We start from the raw sequence: 19,585 nt of genomic DNA on the forward strand, positions 1-19,585 counted from the left end.
GGGCTGTCTTGGACATAAATCAACCTCAAGCTCCCTTCAGTGATGCCTTTACATCAGATGTAAAGCTCACATAGAGCTGAGCGAAACAGCAAAGAAAAGTTCAAGAGAAGTTAAGTTTCTCTTCTGTACTGAGTGCTTTGTGCATTTTAGTGTGGAAGAGTGTCAGGCAGCTGAATTTCACATTGTAGGGCAGCTGCTGCCATACTGAGAAAAAAAAAAAAAAGTCTGTCAAAGAGAATCTGCAAAAGCAACTTTTCTGTTCTACCTGCATTGGAGGTAACTGCCAGGTATAAACCTGTCTGATCTGTAAGGAAGACACCTGGCTTACTTCAACTCCCTTCCTTAGCAAGGACACCACTAGGTACCTCTTTGATTAGCTGTACAGCATACACTTGTTCAGGTCCCACGTGTTTCTTTGTCTTATATTATCAAATATTGAAGCCCTCTGGATTTTAAATATTGTCTATGGTCAGAAGATAGCAATTACTGTGATATATGCTGCTCTGGGGTTTGGTTGTTTTATTTTAAAAACTGCTATGGAAGAATAGTCATTTTTTATTCCATCTTTCAGCCATTTAGTAATGGGATGATATTGAGCATGTTGCCCTTTTTTTCTTAAATTTTTATTGGGAGGGTCATATGTAACCCATTCAATCTCTCATCCAAGAACTAGTGTGTAAGAAACTTTAACTTTCAGCAGTTCAGTGTCATTATGTGTTTCACGTAAACTAGCAACATCTTCCTGCCTGTTCCCAAACTTTGTGTTCTGTTTTGTGCAAGAAATGTGAAACTTTGAATGTGTGGATAGTTGGACAGTCAGAAGTGACTGTTGTGTGTATGTTTTAATTAGTAAAATAAAAATGTATAGGCTTCAGCTATGTTGTGGCAAATCATTTAACTAGAATTGATAAACTAATTGCCACAGAGTGGAAAAGATGATGCAAGCAAGAATTTCTCCCTTTCCTGAATGCAGCTTTGAATTTATGATGATGATTAATTCTAAAGAGGAAAATTCTAATAAGGGAAAGAATATTGTAGGAATGAAAGCATGGTAATAGAAAAGAGAAATCCTATTGCTAGGCAATGACAGAGATAACTGAAGAGGAGAAGTATTGTGTGGCAAGAAGGCACAATGAAATAATATAACTGTAGTAGGAAAGCCATTGCCGTGTAATGCTGTTAATATATTGATAAGAGAGACTGTATGTATGTGTATATAGATATATAATTCCACATTATTTATTTGAATGTCACAAATAGTGTATAAACAAATAATATACATAGTAATACAGTAAATATAGTACTGGAAGTAAGAAGAAATAAAAATTGTATGGAAAATACATAACGAATATACATTTCATAGTAATGACACCTATTGCAATAGTTCAATAAGTAATAGTTTAATTTCAGTACCAGGCAAAAAATACTGCTCTTCCTAATCATGTAAGAGTTTGATTTAGCTTGAACATCCTAACATATTGATGTAAAATAAGTAAATTTATTCATTAGGGCAATTGTTTGTCAACAGAGATTTATCTCATTATGGAAGGTTTTGTCACAGTGGCTTAAGAAGTTTTCAACAATAACAGCTTTAATCCCTTGACTTTTTCCTTCATTCTGTAAATATTCACTATATATGTAAGGTTGTGTGCATTTTATATCTTTCTAATGCTTTCTGACCGCTATTTTGTTGCTGCTGTTGCTTATAGGAGAGTATTACTGTACCTTCAAATTCCAGGGGTCAAAAAATTGAAGAATTTCAAGGGCGATTCAGTGTAGGTTTCATATTGTAAGTTTTTTATGCAAGCCTATGTTGGCCAGTGCATTTCAACAGGGGAAGAAAAAGTGCAGTCAACTCTGTCTAAAACGTGTCTGATTGTCTAAGAGGTGCCATCTCAAACCAGGTGTTGTTTTCTTTGCAGAAAGCCACATTCTTGAGGATGTGAACAAGTGTATCATTGCCCTGCGGGAGCAGAGCGCGGACAGCCTCGATCGCGCGGCGGGCGCCATCCGGGGCCGCGCCTCCAGAGTGGCTCACATTGTTTCGGGCGAGATGGACAACTATGAACCAGGGGCTTACACTGAAGGAGTGATGACACATGTTCAGTATCTGACCAAGACTGGTAAGTCTGATTGCTGGGCTATGGTCTCCCTTTCTTTAGTGGTATAAACTTCCATTTATAATCCACAGTCAAAGTGAATCCTGTGATTCTTTGATCTAATGCAGCAATTGTGCACTAATGATATGGTCTCTAATCACTTTTCAGCATGCTATACAACTGTGATGATACTATGAAGTTTAAAACTAATTTTTAAATTTCTTTTTTTGAATTACATAGTTTATGTAAGGCTTTTTTAAGTTATGGAAGACTTTTACCAGAATTCTTACATAAATGCAAGTAACAATGTTTGGAGACATGGTTAGGCAGCAGCTTTTCACTTTGTATTGGCCTCACCACATCTGTTCTAAGAAGATGAAAGGCAAACTTGGAGAAGTAGTCTTATGATTTGTGTGTACTGCCACTTCAAGGACTGTTGAGCTAGCAAGTGCCTAAAATAAATGATAGTGTCAATTTCCTTTTTCTTGATATTCAAAAAGATTTTCCTGTATTGGAATATCCATGTACTGGCAGCAGGAGTGTAACTGCACTATGCTATAAATGGTTTCTATTGTTTACAGCAGTTTTGGCCTTTAAAAGTCTCTGGCCTTTAATCATATATACTTAACAAGAAAAATTATCTGTGGAGCTCCCAGGATTTCCATGTTTTCAATGATTGAAGTCCAATAGTTGAGCAGTTAAAAATTACTATTAAATTTTCTGGCAAGTCCCTACATTTCTGGAATATAGGATTTAAATTTATGACTTAGAAGTCTAAATCCTATCTCTGTAAGTCTAAACAAATTTCTAGTATCTTACATTTGACTGATATTTACTTTACTACAAGAAAAGACAGGAATTTTCTTTGAGCTCTTTCCTAATGAGTTCAAATATGTCCAGGACAGAGCTGTCTTCATGTGAACAAGGGTGAATTGACAGGACAATGAAGTGGCAAAAGGGACAGAGTAGTGAGAAGAGTTTGAAATAGCTTGCCTGGTTTTACCTACTTTTCTGACATTTTGATGAGAAAATCTGAGAACTTTCAAGATTATATTCTTTTTTCATGACTTCTGTACTATGACAAATACCAAGGGAAGCAGCATTCGTAGGAAAACAGTTTTGATTTCCACGTAGAAACTGAGCCCTTCTTTCTTGAAACTGGCAGTGTTTAAACACATTGGGAGTTGACACTGATTTCTGTTCTGTTTCCTTGCTTTGATGGTAATGCATAATGTACTTAAATCCATATATCTAGAAAAGACAGGAAGACACAAAACTGGTTTTGGCTGAAATGTTTGCCTGTGTCAAGGGACATCAAGTATGGTGTCATCTCAAATGTTTTTGCAGTACTTTAAACCTAAGAATCCACTGTCTTTACATAATTAAACAGGAGTGGAAAAAAGAAACATGCTTTTCATTCTTGTCTGTTCATTGCACATCAGGTAAATACAGGTATCAAATCATGCAAGGTTTTTTGGTTGCTTGATGGTTTTCTTTTGTCTATTTAACTGTTGCAGCTTTCAGGGAAAATGCTGGTAAGCTGATTTTCCTGATTTACCCTCAGGTGTAGCCCAAAACATTCATACCCTCAGGGGTGTTTGAGGAGGAAGGTGACATTTCACTAGGAGAGAACTGTGTATTGATACTGCCGTTAGCTCTGAAGTTAGCTTATGTGAGTAACCTAGGGCAGTGAAGTGCATCCTTTATGCCTAGTGAAAAGGTAAATTGTTACTGAAGAGAAGCTGTTGCAGGCAGAGTATAGAGTTGGTGAAGATAGGATCATAGGATAGTAGTGTATGTGGAAATTGTCTAGGAATGAAAATGAAAGAACACGAGCCAGAAATGGGAAGGATGCAAACTGGAAGTAACTGGACAGAGAAATTGTGCATAAAGAGGAGCAGATACATTTACTGTTTGTTAAAACAAAGGCTGAGGTTAGTTTGCAGCACATATGTTGAGGTAATTTATAATAAAGAGGTTAAATTCTGTGCATTATAGTAGATTCCAGAAAAGAGCAGAAGAACCCTGAATCTGTCTCTTCAGTTGGAAGACATCAGACATATTTAAGATGGTAAAATGAGCTTTCAGCAGTAATATCATCATACTGCCGTACATGGAGTATTAAAAACTGATACTTAATTTCTTAGTTCAGGTTCTCTAGTACTCTCTAATACAAGCTGTTGACAGACAGATGGATCTCCACAGCACCCTGCAATGGTGTTGTCTTTTTCAAGCTTATGTTGTGCTCCTCCATTTTGCCCCTTCTCTTTCCTTCAATAAGAGGAAAAACCCCAAACAAATTAATAACAAGGCCTTGTAAGAGGACTGTTTATGTTGTGGAGTCAAGCTCTTAGAAGTTAGAAGATACCAGAATTACATTTGTCTCTGCAGCCTTGGTTTGCACTCTGTGAGTGTATGCATGATGACACTGCCATTGTGGGATCATACATGGTTATGTGACACAACAACTGCTTAATTATGTTGTGGAGTCAAGCTCTTAGAAGTTAGATAAACCAGAACTACAATTGGCTCTGCAGCCTTGGTTTGCACTCAGTGAGTGTATGCATGACGACACTGCCATTATGGGATCATACGTGGTTATGTGACACAACAACTGCTTAATTCAAGTCACTGGATGGACCTGCTTTAGGCACACACCGGGGCCATGAGTTAGAAGCAACTTGTGTCTGTAGGATCAGTTTGGGGACTGATGAAGCTGAAGGCTGTAAGAAGAGAATATATGGTCTTATAGGATAGTTATGGCTGGACTTGAACCTAAATGATCCTATGTACTGCCACTGTCTGTACAGAGTTTGTGTGACACTGTGTAAATTCATGAGGCTATGGCTAATTTTGGGGTGTAGGAATGCTTCCCAGCTCCTGGTCTGAGTGAGCACCATGGTGCCTGTGTCCTGGCTCCACATCACCATGAGATTGGGATATGCTCTGTCCCTCCTTGTTCTCTGGTTTCTGTGGGAAGGGCATGTAGTTGTGTAGGTAGGAAAGGCAGCTACAAAGCATTGTAGCCCAGCCCCTGCTCTAGGTGGCTGGAAGTCAGCATTGAGAAGCATGTCCTGGAAAAGTGTGCCCCAGAATCTGTGTGAAATCTTGACCAGCCACTGGAGAAAGGAGTTTTCAGTCATGTGGTCTGTATGCTCCCTGTAGGTGAATGTTTAAACCAGCATTTTCCATCTTGCATTTGCAAGTCCAAAGGTAGTAGAGCTTCAGGTGGTATTCTACTATGGTTAAGATTGAAAATATTAGTACTGGTATCTTTCTGTCATTCCTAATGTCTGGCACTGTTGATTAGATTGAAATATGCGATCCATCCATTGTGATAGAGTTTGTGTACTGTTGCATGAAAGCTTTAGAAACACTGTTTATAAAAATTCAGAACTATAAGAGTAACCTTGTACTGTGTTTTTAAATATCAAACCCTACTCTGTTATTTTACGACCTGCCAGAACCTGCAGCAGTTATATTTAAGTGAAAAATTTATGTTATAGCATATATCCGTTGATACGGTAAAAGGCCTGTATTTATTATAAATTTTCTCTGCTTTCATGCAAAGTGTAATGATATATTATATATACCCACATATGTATACATACATATCTATAAATCCTCTAGTTACTTAGGTCTAAGGATCTTGTAAAAAACAAGGGAAAGGCTGGAGGCAGTGATAAGTATTTTAACTCACCTAAGGAACTAATAGAGCATTGCAGTTTTGAGTCCACATTTTTTATTCCAGTAATGCTGATGGAATTAGAGCAAACCATTGTCCATAGCTTCTTAAAACCAGAATTATGAAATACCTTGTATCTGACATATGGATAGGGTTTAGCTTTAAGTTTAGGAAAAGTAATGAAGTTGTATTTGGAATGGAAAACAAATTTAACTAGTCTCACATTAGAGGGCAACTGTAGGCATTGTACTGAGACAGATACTGGTATGACACACAATACTGTTCTAGCTCCCTTTGAAGTATGGCTTAAGTTTAATCTCTGAGACAGGATGGTGATATCACATATAAAGTTGAATGTGGGTTTTAAAATTTCTTCCTGCCTCAGAAAATGTTTATAAACCATTGTCCATAATTGTTAATTCCAAATACTTCCTTAGTGTAAGAGATGCACAAGTCGTTTTTTTTTATAAATACTCATATGCCTAAATTATGTAAGTATTGATAAAAGTCATTAAAACTATTATGTGATATTAGTGCTCATTAACTATGAAATATAGGAATTGAATTGACTGGAATCTAACATTTTTAGAGATTACTGATGTGATCCCAGCACTGTTACTTGTAACTGCGGATTGAGGGGTAAAATGCTTAAGATGTTTTATACTAAGTGAGTAATCATCTTGGTAAGTACAAGTTTTTATATATTTCAGTGTGAGGGGAAAAACCTTTTATCCAAACAGCTCCCATGACTTATTCACAAGGCTCAAGGAGCTTAATGTTGAGTATTACATAAATGTAATTCTTTGATACAGCAAGGGCATACTGAAGACAGTTTGTGGCCCCATTATCTCAGTGAGAGCTGTGTAGGCCTACTGCTTCTAATGAAGAGATTTTTCTTGAATTTCTAGCATTTATGCATGGCCAGTTTGTATTTTTTTTTTCTTGTGTCAGCATGAAACACTCTTCTGCCTCCACTGGCATTAAAAATACTTGGCCCCAGTGGGCCAATCACATTAAACTTTTAGACCCGTTCTGGAGAGACTGGGTTTGAGCTCACTGATTTTTCTTTTAAAACCTTCACAAGTTGCAGTTATGTCTTTAATTTTTTTTTTTTTTCCTTTTAAGTCCTTATCTATGATTCTGTCCTAAAAGTAATTCTATTCTTCCTGACACAGTTGTCTTCTGTATTGGCAGCATGTTTTAACATCATACTTTTTGCCAGGGTCATTGGTGAATTGATTTATTTGTGTATTTCTTGGTCCCAAGATTGGTTTTTTGGCCTCTTTCCATATTTTTTTTCTTGCTTTACAGCCCTTTCAGTGTGATCAGTTGTATAGCCTCCATACTAATACTGATCTACTCTACCTGAAACAGAGCTGTCCTCTACAGTACTTTATTAAATGATTCTGCAGGGTGGATTAAATCTACCGCATTACTTTTCTCTAGGAAAGGTAGTTTATCTCAGCAATAAAAGATAGTAGTGTTATCTGATATCAGCTTCCTTTCATCCTCTGCTTTTTATTTAGCTTTTCCATTTCTTGCATGTGCACAAGCTAATGACTTTGTTTTCCTAGATGCTTCACTTTCCTTTTTGAAATACAGTTTGTGGGCTTGTCACAACAGCTTATGTGAAATGACTGGCAGTTTCCTTTTATCCTTGCCTGAGCCTTTTGCAGCAGGGATTGTCTGTTTTCTCCAGTTCAAGAATGTTACACTCTTGCCTAGAAGACACCTAGGAGAAAATGTGAGAAGGCTTTGCAGTCTCCATTCTCCTGCCCACACTGATATCTGGTATTTACTTAATCTTCTGATTGCATGCCATCTAAGCCAAAATGGGACGAGAGAAGCACTTCCAGAGACTTCGTTGACTATTCCTAAAATACATCCTCAGATTAGATAGGATGAATCAGCTGCTTGAAGCTCCTTACCCCTTCTTGTATTATGGAAGATATCAATGTCACCAACTTTATTCTAGGTGGGTTATTTGGAGGTAGATAAAATACAGTGGATGAATCTGCTTATTCTGTGGTGCATGCAAAATCAAAACATTCCATTAATTTAAAAAGGCAAATTTTTAATGAAAAAATATTTCTCAGATGCTCATTAATATCCCTCAGAATGAGATTTAAAGATACTTGCTATTTGAATCTCTTTAGTATTCAAAGGTTTCTTCCCTTGCTTATGAACCTTGCTTGTGACTGCTAAAGAGGACGGAGTCTTTTCACTGTAAAATATAGAATAAAAAAGCCCAAAACTCAGAACTGATAGAAAAATGGGAGTGAGGCTTGCGTACCCAATCATACACAATCAGTGAACTTGTGAAAATGGTGTACAACTCAGACAAGGAACAGCTTGCAAGAAACTATTCATTCTAAGAGCTAAGGGGGGGGGGGGGGAATTGACTAGGAAAAATTCTGAGGATGTTTGTGTGACTTAGCCCAAAATATTTTTTATGATTACATGATGATTGTAAACCTATAACGTAAGCAGTAACCCTTCATTCTTGTGACTGTGACTGTATTACTGGGTCAATAACCTCCATTCAGTTAAGTCTTCATCCTGGCTTTTTTCCCCTTAAGGCTCTGTTCTAATCCTTCTGTCAAACTATGTTAAAGATACTAGCTTTAAAAGCTGTGAGATTTGCTTCAGACATGAAGACTGTTCTGAACAATAGGAAGAAATGTCATCAGGCTTTTTTTTGTGTTCCGAATAATCAAAAAATGACCCTGCACAGAATGCTATTTTCTTTTACCAATCTTTTTCACATTTCCTGTAGCTCAAAAATAGATTTTCTTCACTGTTAACGATGTCCATGTTGTTTATAAACACTGTGGGAATGAAGGTGCCTTTAACTACACATTTGCTTGCTTTAAAACGGTGTTGCACTTAGTGATCATCCAAGGTGCTGAAAGGAAAGTTCCCTTCAGTGCACTGTTCCACAGGTTTTGTCAGATAAAAGCCTCAGAGTGCCCAGTGCACACTCACTGTCTAGGGCACTAGTCTTTAAAACCACAGTCTATAAAATCTTTCCTCCTTCTCAAGATAAAAGTTAGTAAGAGTGGCATTAAAAACAACATTAATAAAAAAGAAATTTATTTTTATGAATAAGCGAATAGTTTTATTTTTACACTTTTTGATTTAGTTTTTAGTTTTTTTTTTTTTGGGTTGTTAGATCGTTTTCCTGAAGGAGGATGGTCAATACATTTGTTACCAGCATGAGTTTGACGTACATGGGCTTGTTCCAGCTAGTTACCCATGGGGGCAGGGAGGGAGTCAAGGGAAGCATCTTCCTGATTAAGTAGCATCAGCGGAAGAAACTAGGAATGGGAAGGTTACTTGGGAATTCTAAATCTTGCTCCCACGATAATGAATTTGTCATGTACTCTGGTGAAGCCAGGTTTATTTGCAGTCTGATTCTGGAGCAGAGGACACTTGTGTAAGCCTTCCTCAAAGTAGGAATAGCACTGTTGTCTTTGTTTCCTTAATTTCCATGAGCCCTTAGTAAAATAATTTTTTTATTCCTGTAGGAGAAATGAGGATGATTGTACAATAATGATCAGTCAGTGCTTTTTTTTTTTCCTGCAGTCAGTATAGTAAAACTATATCCATGTGTGTTCCAGGACATAATTTTTGTTGTGTGACTTTGTTTTGTGGTTGTATGTTCGTTGTCTTTTTTCAGTGGAATTACCCTTTTACATTCATCGTATTTGACACTCTGATAAACCTTCACAGGTTCTCCTCACTTGAGGCAACTTTAAGAAATGACTCATGGATTTCCAGTGTGTATATAACCTTTACCTATCTCCTTTAATATAGTTTTCAGATCTTAAGAGTCACTGATCTGGTCTTGTTCAGTAGAGTCCGTTCATAATGAGAGCCTTTCCTTAAGCTGATAACAAGAACAGGGAACTACTACTGCTCTTTGTGCTTAGATATTTTTAAGTGAAGCTGATTCTGTAACTTGGGACAGTTTTGATCTGTGTGCTCATATCAAAACCATTACCTTTATTTCTGCTGTGACTTTCTTGCACAGCCTCTTCAGTGTCTTAACCTCTGTCATGTTAAGGACCTTTAATTTGCAAGTCTGGAGTCTGCCTTTCACTTCCAGCTCTGCAACCTGTCAGGTTATTTTGAGTGCATTTTCCAGAGCCTCTGTGGCAGTGTTTTTCCATTACTGTTGTCATACCATTTTTCTTGTGGTCTTGCACTTACAAACCCTGATACTATTGTTCAGTAAGCATGCTATGCCTCTTGCATTTGTCTCATATTAATTTTCTGTGTCTCAGACTTGAGTTGAACAATTATTTCCTTTGTCATTCAATGAATCCTTTTGTCTTGTTGTCTTTTAGAGCAACTTAGTGCATTAGAGATGACATCTGCCTTATGGCAGTTGAAATTTTTGTCTGTTCTAGAAGTTCTTTCACATATGAACATTTTGATTCTTAACCTAGCAGCTTTGGCTTTTTCTGGTGCTTCCTGGCGCCAGCTGGGCAGACATACCTATGGGTTTGGATTTTTCCTACAGACAAAAATGTTTTTAATTCTTTGGGATTCATCACTCTTCTAACCATTTGGTTTTGTAATATTTATATGCCAAAGCATGATCTACCTCCTTAGCAGGACTGTGGACTTTATTTCACAATAATGGTATTTCACAAGTCATTAGTGCTTAAAGAGTTAATTCTGTATTGTATAATCTGTGAGGATATTTTTTGGTTTGAAGTCTTCAACATTAATCCAGTCTCATTAGGGATTTCCTAAGACCTGAAAAATTGTGGTAACTTCTTGTTCTTCAGCTTTAGATCACTCTTAAGTTTTTCATAGCTATCATCTATTGCTGTTTTCCAACCTGGATTTACAAAAAACACCTACCAAAGTATTCAGGTTTGCATGGAGTACTTTTTAATAGTATTATAATAAAATTCATTATTATCATAACATACTATATATATCGTAATAATAAAACTGTATGGTCTCCCCACAGTATTTCCAGCTATAAAAAGCTAACTATTCCAAAGTCTTCTCTGCTTAAGATATTCATAGTATCTCACCCAGATTCCTTCCTGGCAAACACGCTCTCAGCTCTTCACGGTTCCCTCCTTAGTAACTATGAACTGTTAGATTTGAAAATGATGCAACATATCTTGATGCATAATTCAGTAGGAGTTATGTATTCTTGTGTATGTATGTATGGATTATAAATCTGTAAAATTGACTCTTCCTGTAATCATAAATTATATTCTTGTGATCATTTTGTTCATCTCAGGTCTCAGTAAGTTTCTCAGCTACTCATTCATGGCAGTGTTTAGAGAAACAGTATTGAATGCATTATGTGCTGAATAAATATTTTGGTAAATAGGGCTTCTCCTTACTTTCTGGGGACTGGATTTTGTTTTCGACCAGAATCCCACCAATGCTAGAACTGTACAGGGTCATGCCTGAAGCAGTTTTGTCTGTGGGCTTTGCTTTGGCTCAGAGTTGAGGAGAAAACACCAGACCATCTCCTCAGTTTACCCAGTGCTATTAAACACTAGTTTAATAGTCTAGTGCAGCTAGAGTAGTTTTGAAATAATTTGGTAGATAGCAGACCCATAAGACCTCCATCAGTTTTAGAGCATTCGTCATGGAATTCCATGCAGGAATATACAACTGTCACTCATGCTTCTTTATGATTGCTGTTGGGAGTTAAAAGGTAGACAGCTTCAGTCAGCAGATTAGAAGGTGTGTATCATGGGCACTGTACAAAAAAAATCCATTACAGAAACCTTCACCCTTCCAAAGAAATGTCGAGAAACAGGCATGCTTCTCTCATGGAATATTCAGAGCTGGACAGCTAGGTCAGGCAGTGAACTTTTTGACACCCCTCCTAATCAACAGAAAGGTTTGGGAGAAGCCATAGATGTTTCAACAGCTTGTTTTGTTCTTTTTATCTGGAGCAAGAGAAGTGCTGCTGTTCAGAGAGGACATGACAGTGGGTAGGGTTTATTAAACGTGTAGTGCAACACTACAACAGAGATGCGAGGAAGTTTCTGTTCTTGGAGCTTTTCAAGACTTAGCCAGACAAAAGTAATACTGACCTGATAGAGTGTTATCTTAAATTTTTAAGGAGGAGACTGATCCAAATGATATGCAGAAGTCCTTATGATTTTTTTTTTTTGCCTCATGTAAGACACCAGCTGTATCCATATGAGAGTCATCTTTTCTGGGTAGCTAAATATTTTAATGGGTGCATTCATACTCTGCAGTAGCAACCTCAAATTCCCTGAGAATTCCTCCTCTTCCTTAGTGACGTGCTTGCTGTTAAAAGTACATAATGTTAGTATTTGAGAAGGATTTTTAGTGTAGAAGAGTTGCAGATACCTCATCTTGAAAGTACAAATTTCTCCAGAATGCTAATGCAGGTTTCTTAGATGAAGTATCATGTATTAAATGGAAGTGAAGCATAGCAATATTGCAAATGGATGCAATCAGTCTACATGATTTAATCTGGTACTTTTCCAGATAGGCAGATAAACATCTAAACCCTATTAGTACTCTATTTTTCAAAGTGTTTGTTTGCTCTGTAGTGTGCTCTTTTAAAACTGTGTTGACTTTTTTTCTCCTGAGAGTGAATAGTAAGATTTTCAGCAATGCTTCAGATTTCTTCTAAATAACAGGATAGTTACCTTGTATTTACTCAATTTCTTAGCTCATCTTACTTACGTATTGCTCTGTGAGACAAATAAAGCAATAACTGCCTGTACCTAAGAATGCCTCCAGAGATCATATCTTAATAGTGCTAGATGCAACGTTAGTTTTATTCAGTATAGTTTTACTCAGTTTCTAACCATTTTTAAATGGGTTGATAGCTGACATTCCTGAATCTTTATTAAAGTCTTGGAGAAAATTTATTTTTTTCTGCATTGCAGCTTAGGAGGATGTATTCTTGTAGTCAGCCTTTTTAAACTAATCCACAGGTAAAGAGCAAAAAAAGTCTGGAACTTTTTCAACCTTTCACACTCTATGTAGAATTGAAAGTAGCAGGAAATCTAATTGAGAATCACTTTCTTGTTAGCAGTCTGTGGCAGTTGGAGTTCACCCTGGCTGTATGTGCAGAACAGTCAGAACCTATTATAATTAATCATTTTTACTTTTTCTTTAAGTTCTTGTACAGAACTTTCTTTTACCTAAAGAACTTCTTCCTACTGATAATACTAGCATTAGCACTAATATCCGTAAATGTTGCTAATTTAATTAGTCACTAGTCCATTAGAAGGTCTCGGGTAAATGCTGAAGAATATTCTTTTAATGTTATTGGCAGCTGGTTGGTTAAGGCCAGGTTTTTGGTATAGGGCTAAATATGTAATGCAAGATGCAGTTCTTGTCAGTATACAGAATGCAAACAGCCCATTCAGATTCTTGCTTTGAATGCTTTTTTACTTCTGGGATAAGAATCAAGGGAACAATGTTACCTGTTAAAATGCAATATTCTACATGTCTGTAAATTTGAGAATGATGTGTACTTTCACAGCATTTAGGAATGTAATAGGAGAAGGCCAAAGCTGCTCAAATTTGGGACCCTCATACAGGTTGAGTCAACATGGTAGCAGCTGCTCTGTCCAGGCTCTATCTCAGCCTGGGAGCTATACTTCCAACCACGTCTTCCCACATGGTCACGGATGTGGTTTGGCCACAAAGCTCTGTAGTAAGCACAGGTGCTGGAAGAATGTCACCAGGACAGTGCCTGCTGTCTCTTCAGTCATTTCTTACCTTGCAGGACTGGAAAAGATTGTTCAGAGGGCAGCTTTGTGAAGGCTGGCTGTGAGTCAGAGTTAAAATTTCTAGAAGAAATTTTCATTTTTTTTTGAAAAGGCAATTACAAAATAAAAAATCAAAAAGCCTGCAAATAACACAAGAGGGCCACACCTGGTAATAAAACTAGCCTGAAGTCTAGAGAGCACTTTAAGTTTTGTCACCTTGGCCACAAACAAGCTACCCAGTGGTATTTCACTTTCTGTAACTAGCAGATGTATTGGTTTCAAATGATTACATACCACAATTGAACATACTTCTTAAATATACCAACTTTCCATTATCACTTTTCATCTAAAACAACTTCAGTAACACCGTGTTCTAGTAATTAAAGTTTCTGTGTGGTCACTTACACCATGGACTTCAGCATATAGGACCTAATCTCAAATTCACTGAAACTGCTCAAATGATTGCCACTAACTCTGCTGATTATGTCTCAAAACCCCTGTGTCTCAGTTCTTAATTAGTTTTACCATTGTTCGTTATTGTGTTGAGCAGTAAGGAACAGGTGAGGTACGAGTGGACAGTCTGCTGTCGTCTTACAGCAAAAAGGAAGTAGACACACAAAGTGTCTCTGTCATGAGGCAATGTTTTCTGAATCATTTTGAGGCTGGCTTTTAAAACTAAATTTAGAGTGAATATTTCTCTGGCATCGTTCTGAAAAATTATCTTGTCTGCAGCTTACAGTGTTTATTTGTATTTCATTGTAGTTAAGAAGCTGCGGATGACAGCAAAGTATTCTTCACGATTAAATTATTTCAGTTGTTCCATGTTATTATTGTAGTAGACATAGTGCAGTGTGACCCTTTTCTCAAATAAGTTTTTCCAGAGGCATTTGTCTTTTACGTTGTTGTCATTTGCTAACATATGTCAAAGTAGTGGATTCTGCTTTAAAAAATGCCATAGTTTCTGATCTTTCCCAGTGGGATATGCAGTGTTTTGTTTGGGTTTTTCTTGTCTTTGGGCCAGAGGAAGCTGGGAATCTTGTGCAGTATTATCCCTTTTGGTAAATTCAATTATTTTCGGGTCTTGTAACTTGGTGCTACACCCACTGAGAACCAGATTTCTAAAAAGACAGTATTTCTAGTAATCTACTAAAGTAAATGGCTGCATTTCAAAAGGAAATGTTTAGGTTGTTCTCTACTGCTAATGTTTTGAAGACCAACTTACTGTCAGCATGGTTATAATATTGGGAAAATTTGGTCCTATTGCATGTTCTCAGCTGCTGAAACTAACTGGTGTCTCCTGACACCATAGTGCATGAAAACCTCCTTGTACCAGGTCTGTAATAACCACTCAGCCCCAGTCTTCTGCCTTCCCCATCACTGAAGGATCACTGGGGATAATACAGAAGTTTGTATATTAGTGACTGTTGGGCTCAGGGTTGGTTTTCCCTACTTCTTTATCTTATAGGATGACTGGTGTTAATTCAGATTTAGGCATTATGTTTTGCTTCACAAAATCTGGTGCTCAGCAGCCTCATGGAAGTTCTATTCTTGTTTTGTTTGTATCCTGAATTTTGTGGAGAATGGTAATTCAAAGTTTCATGTTACTTGAAATTTAAACACTGTGGAAGTTCTCCCTATAGGTCTGTAATTCTTGGTGTCAAGGTTTTGGGTGCTGGGGTTTTCTTTCTTGTTTTATCATGGATGATCTATTTTTTTGGATTACATTTGTATTAAGATAACCAGTTAATTAGGGAAGAGAACTGAACTGTGTCTTACATTTTCAGTCTTACGCTTGAAATATTGTGGACTAATGGTCTTTTGTCTTAGTATTAAAAACAGTACCATCAGATATGTAAGTGGCATCTTGCTGGTTTTGCTGTTGCAAATGGATATAGATGGTTGGAAATAGAAATAAAAGTAGCTTTTTTGTTAAAAGGTCTTCTACATTCTTGTATTTCTTCTTTTATGAATTGCACTAAGTGTAGCGTGGCATGTGGAGGAAAAACAAGAGCACGTTTCATTTTTGTCCTTTAGATGTGAAGAACAATAACAACAACAAAATAATCCCAAAGTGTGGTAAAAACTGCAGAGAAGTGGCTAGATAATGAGAAATATTAAGAAGGTTCATACAAAGTGGTCATATCTTAAGGTACAAAGGGTTCCTTTGCAGATTTGTGGCCTAGAGGTTTTCTTAAAGTAAATGGATTTTCTGTCTTTTTCTCTGTGTAAAGCATATAGTACTGCAGGATTGTGTTGGCAGTTTGACACTGCAAGTCAAACTGAAGTAAGATGTGATAGGTAATGGCGTGAACCACCAGTCAAAAGTAGTGGGTGTTTGGTTCTGGGGTTTTACTGAAAACGTGCACGCCGGTCTGTGTGTTACAAACTTAAGGAAAGTCTCATTCATTTTAGCCAAAGAGTTTTTCTTGGAGTAGTGAGGAAGTAGAAGATAGTTGCTTCCTCTTTTGTTTATTCTTATTTCTGTGTTCCATGACTTTTTTTTTTTTCCCCCAAATTTAGGCATCCCTTGTCTCACTATAAAGGTAGGGCCTGGAAAGTGTCTCTAGTTACATTCCAAAGAGTACAGTTGTATGGAAAAACGAGATAGCATTGTATCAGGCAATATTGCTAGTTTGTTTGGAATAGAATTTAAATACCTTTCAGTTAAAAAAATGAATTGGAGAAATTTGATTTCTCAGTTTGTCATTGAATTGCATCATTCTTTGTCCCTCAAAGTCTATTTAGTGGCAACATTACTTTTGTAATGGAGAAGAAATGTATTAGAGATTCTGACCTTGTTTAGTTGAGTAATCTTTAATTTTTCAGGTAATGTCATAATTGAAACTTTGATTCAAGAAATCCTTCAAAATGTAATTTTAAAACCATTTCTGTATAGCAAACTCAATATGCAGAAATTCAGGCGTTCACTTGGTGTTCTCCTGGTGAGTCAGGTGTTGTGCAGTAGTTGGGACCAGAATGCAGAAGAAATGAACCTTTCAGCTTACTAAAGTAGCTTCCTCCTTCAGTGCAGCAGTTGACACATGTGCCAACCTGACGTAAAGGGTCTAGAACAAAATCCTTGTGCTTTGAGTTTTTTAGAAGTTATACAGCGATCAGTAAGCAAACTCTAGAGAAGGTTGATGCAGGCATCACACATTTTTTTTTTTTTTTCCATAATGATGCAATTTATTTTTATGCTTTTATATACAGGTTTGTGGCAAAATGTAGAAATGAGCACTGTTTGCCATTGTGCAAGTGACCAAGGCTTCCCTGTTGGGAAGGTGGTTACTCATTTCTGTTACTAGGACTCCCATATAGTGAGTACTGCTCAATGCAGAAAGACAAGTCACACAGCAGGTACCTTGAAGTAGATGCTTCTCTGCTTTGCAAGCACTTGGTCCTCTTCAAGTTGTGTTTCTTACAGTTAAGAGCCTTTTCTGGAACATTTTCAAACTGTGCCCTATTACTTGTTTTCCATAAGAGGCAGAACTAAAGATAGATTTCAGAAGATCTACTGTCAGTGATTATTCCATTCATGCAAGGTAACAAGTGCCAAATTCCATTCTGGTTTCTGCTCAGTCTTTATACAGCTGGAGGAATTCAGAGTGTTTCTGGAGACCATGGGAGAATGTCCAGAGCAAGGACAGTGGCCCTGTGCTGTTCTTGTTGTTGAGTCCAACGTAATGGCCTGTTCCCTTTCTCATTTTCCTGTTTGAGAGGCAGCCATGTTTGTTGCTATGTGTTACCTAAACTGAATTAAACTTTATCTAGAGTAAAACCTGTCCTGAACTGCACTGCCTGTTTTTTTCCCAAGTGTCTTATGTCTCGAGACTGTTGCAGTCTTGAAGACGGTTGAGTAGGCAGTATGACAGGAAGGAGTCTAGCTTATTCCCTTTAAAAATGTCCATGTTAGCTACAGTAACATTTTTAAACTCCATGACTCATATGGTGGGTGTTAGCAGAGGGGTATGTTTTTGTCCGTTGACTTGTGATGAAGGCGTTAAAGGATGAAGGATACCAATTCCTTATCATGTCCAGATAATTCTTAAAGGTATGTGAATGTGAAAGTGTCTATAAATAATAGTCTTCAACCCTGCCTATCTGTTGAAGCATCGTATGCTTAACTCCTCACTGCCCAAGGGAGGTGCCTTTCACTTTACGTTTCTTTCCTGTCACTTCTGGCTTTCATTCCATGGCAAGGCTCCCCCCCTTGCCCTGGGGCTGCTTTTTCCCCTTTTTAGTTCGTGTATCAGCTATTCCTCCTGTATTAGCATTTTCAGAGCACTGCAGTGGATTAGAGACACCCACTTCTCACAGGCTGAGCCATTTGGACATTGCAGTGTTAGATCTGTACAAATATTACCAGTGTGTCTTTAGTGAAGCTTTCTGTGCATGTGTTTTGCCCCCACCTCCTGTCCTGGAGAGGGGCAGCCAGACGTAGTAAACATGCCAGTATGTGCTGCTCTTTGTTCCTTGTATGTTTGCATTTCATTTTTTGGAGACATTAGGGATCTAATTTTCAAGAGGAACAGTTGCATTTAGGTATTTGCACTGTAGTTTAGGGAGAAGGCAGAACATTTTAGCAACAAGTGAGCTGCAGGGTTTTAATAAGAGAATACATCTGCGTAGATGAAGGTGCTCATACCTACAGTGAGCACTACTCTGCTGTATAAACACAAGTGCAATCCAGTTGTCTGACATTCAGAAATGATGTTCCAGCAGTTTTGCTTCTCTTATGTAGTCCCTCTGCCAGAATTAATTGCCATATATTCATTCACTTCAGTGAATGTAACAGTGTTTTGTAGACATCATTTCTGAGATTTGCATTATCTGAAGACCCATCTTAATTGGTTTTCCTTGCTTACCCACTGTGTATTTTTCAAAACTGTGTTTGTAAAAAATAATTAGCAGTTTTAATAAAATGTGCCTACATTTTTCAGGGTAAGTCAGTAAGTTCTTGTAGCATAAGATGTGGTTTTGGGAAGCTTATAGGATGAGAATATAACTTTGCACTTAAAAATGCAGTTGGCTTTCTGTGACTTTTCACTAAGTAGAGCTGAGAAATACTTAGACATGTAGTGACAGCTCCTTAATCTTTCTCCACTGATCTAATTGTTCTACCTAGCTCTCCCCAGTACTTCTCTGTCCTTAACTTAAATTAACCATCTTCTGTGTCCTCTAAATTATAACGGTAACTTCCACATCACACTCACTGTAACAGTTTTAATTGGAAATGAAATCAGATACTAGGTGTTAAAAATCAGAGAGTGCATTGTCTATCCTGATATAAAATTAGTGAAAAATCAGTGAGAGTAGCCTGATGTCACATTGATACTGTTTGATAACAGAATCAATTGCTAGAAACAGATTACTTCAAGAGTTCTTCACAACCCTCCAGATTATTCTCCATTCTTGTGGACTGCTAATTTTCTTCACACTTATTTAGAACGGGTTTCTTCTTTCTTTTTTGTTTCAATTGCAAGCCCTAAGATAAAGACATGGTAGTATCTCTCTTTTTCTCTTTTTTTTTGTCTTGTCCTCAACAGATATGAGAGTGTGTGTACGTAAGTTGGCTATGCAATTGAATAGAAATTTACAGAGACAATTTAAAATGGCAGAGAAAGTGTTAACACTCATACTGAAGAAAATAAATGAAGCCAGTCTAAGAATGTAAAATTGTAAACTGTCAGACAAAAAGCCAAAAAATAATTTTACAGTGTTTTGTTTGTTTCGTTTTGGGTTTCTGTTTGTGGGTTTGTGCTTTTTTTTTTTTTTTTGTTATGTGTTATTCTTTACAGACACAATGCTTACATGGAATGTGTCTGGAATGTTACCATAGGTAAATTTACAATCAAATCTGCTTTACCTAGCAACAGATTTTGTGGAATTCCTTTTTTATTGGATGAAGCCTGAATGCTTTGGGGATGTTCTGAAGACGCTTGGATTGTCTTCAAGGAAAAGAGAAGATGCACTAAGAGTCACAAGCTCAGGGTGTAGGCCAGGGTAATACTGACCAGTAATTTCTGGGATGTAAGAGTAATCAATGTGGAATAAGCAAAGTG

General features: G+C 37.3%; 1 protein-coding gene across 1 annotated transcript in view; it reads left to right on the plus strand.

The window, feature by feature from the left end:
* Positions 1 to 1,922: 1,922 nt before the first annotated feature.
* Positions 1,923 to 19,585, plus strand: part of CTNNA3 (catenin (cadherin-associated protein), alpha 3) — a gene marked incomplete at its 5' end in the record, with an annotated part of 123,543 nt that continues 105,880 nt past the window's right edge. Inside the window, one exon of the mRNA XM_008939954.1 lies at positions 1,923 to 2,123. Within this exon, the coding sequence (XP_008938202.1) occupies positions 1,923 to 2,123 (201 nt within the window). The remainder of the gene's footprint in view (positions 2,124 to 19,585) is intronic.

The sequence above is a fragment of the Merops nubicus genome, unplaced genomic scaffold (genome assembly GCF_000691845.1).
Source record: "Merops nubicus isolate BGI_N331 unplaced genomic scaffold, ASM69184v1 scaffold1335, whole genome shotgun sequence".
Classification (NCBI taxonomy): Eukaryota; Metazoa; Chordata; class Aves; order Coraciiformes; family Meropidae; genus Merops; species Merops nubicus.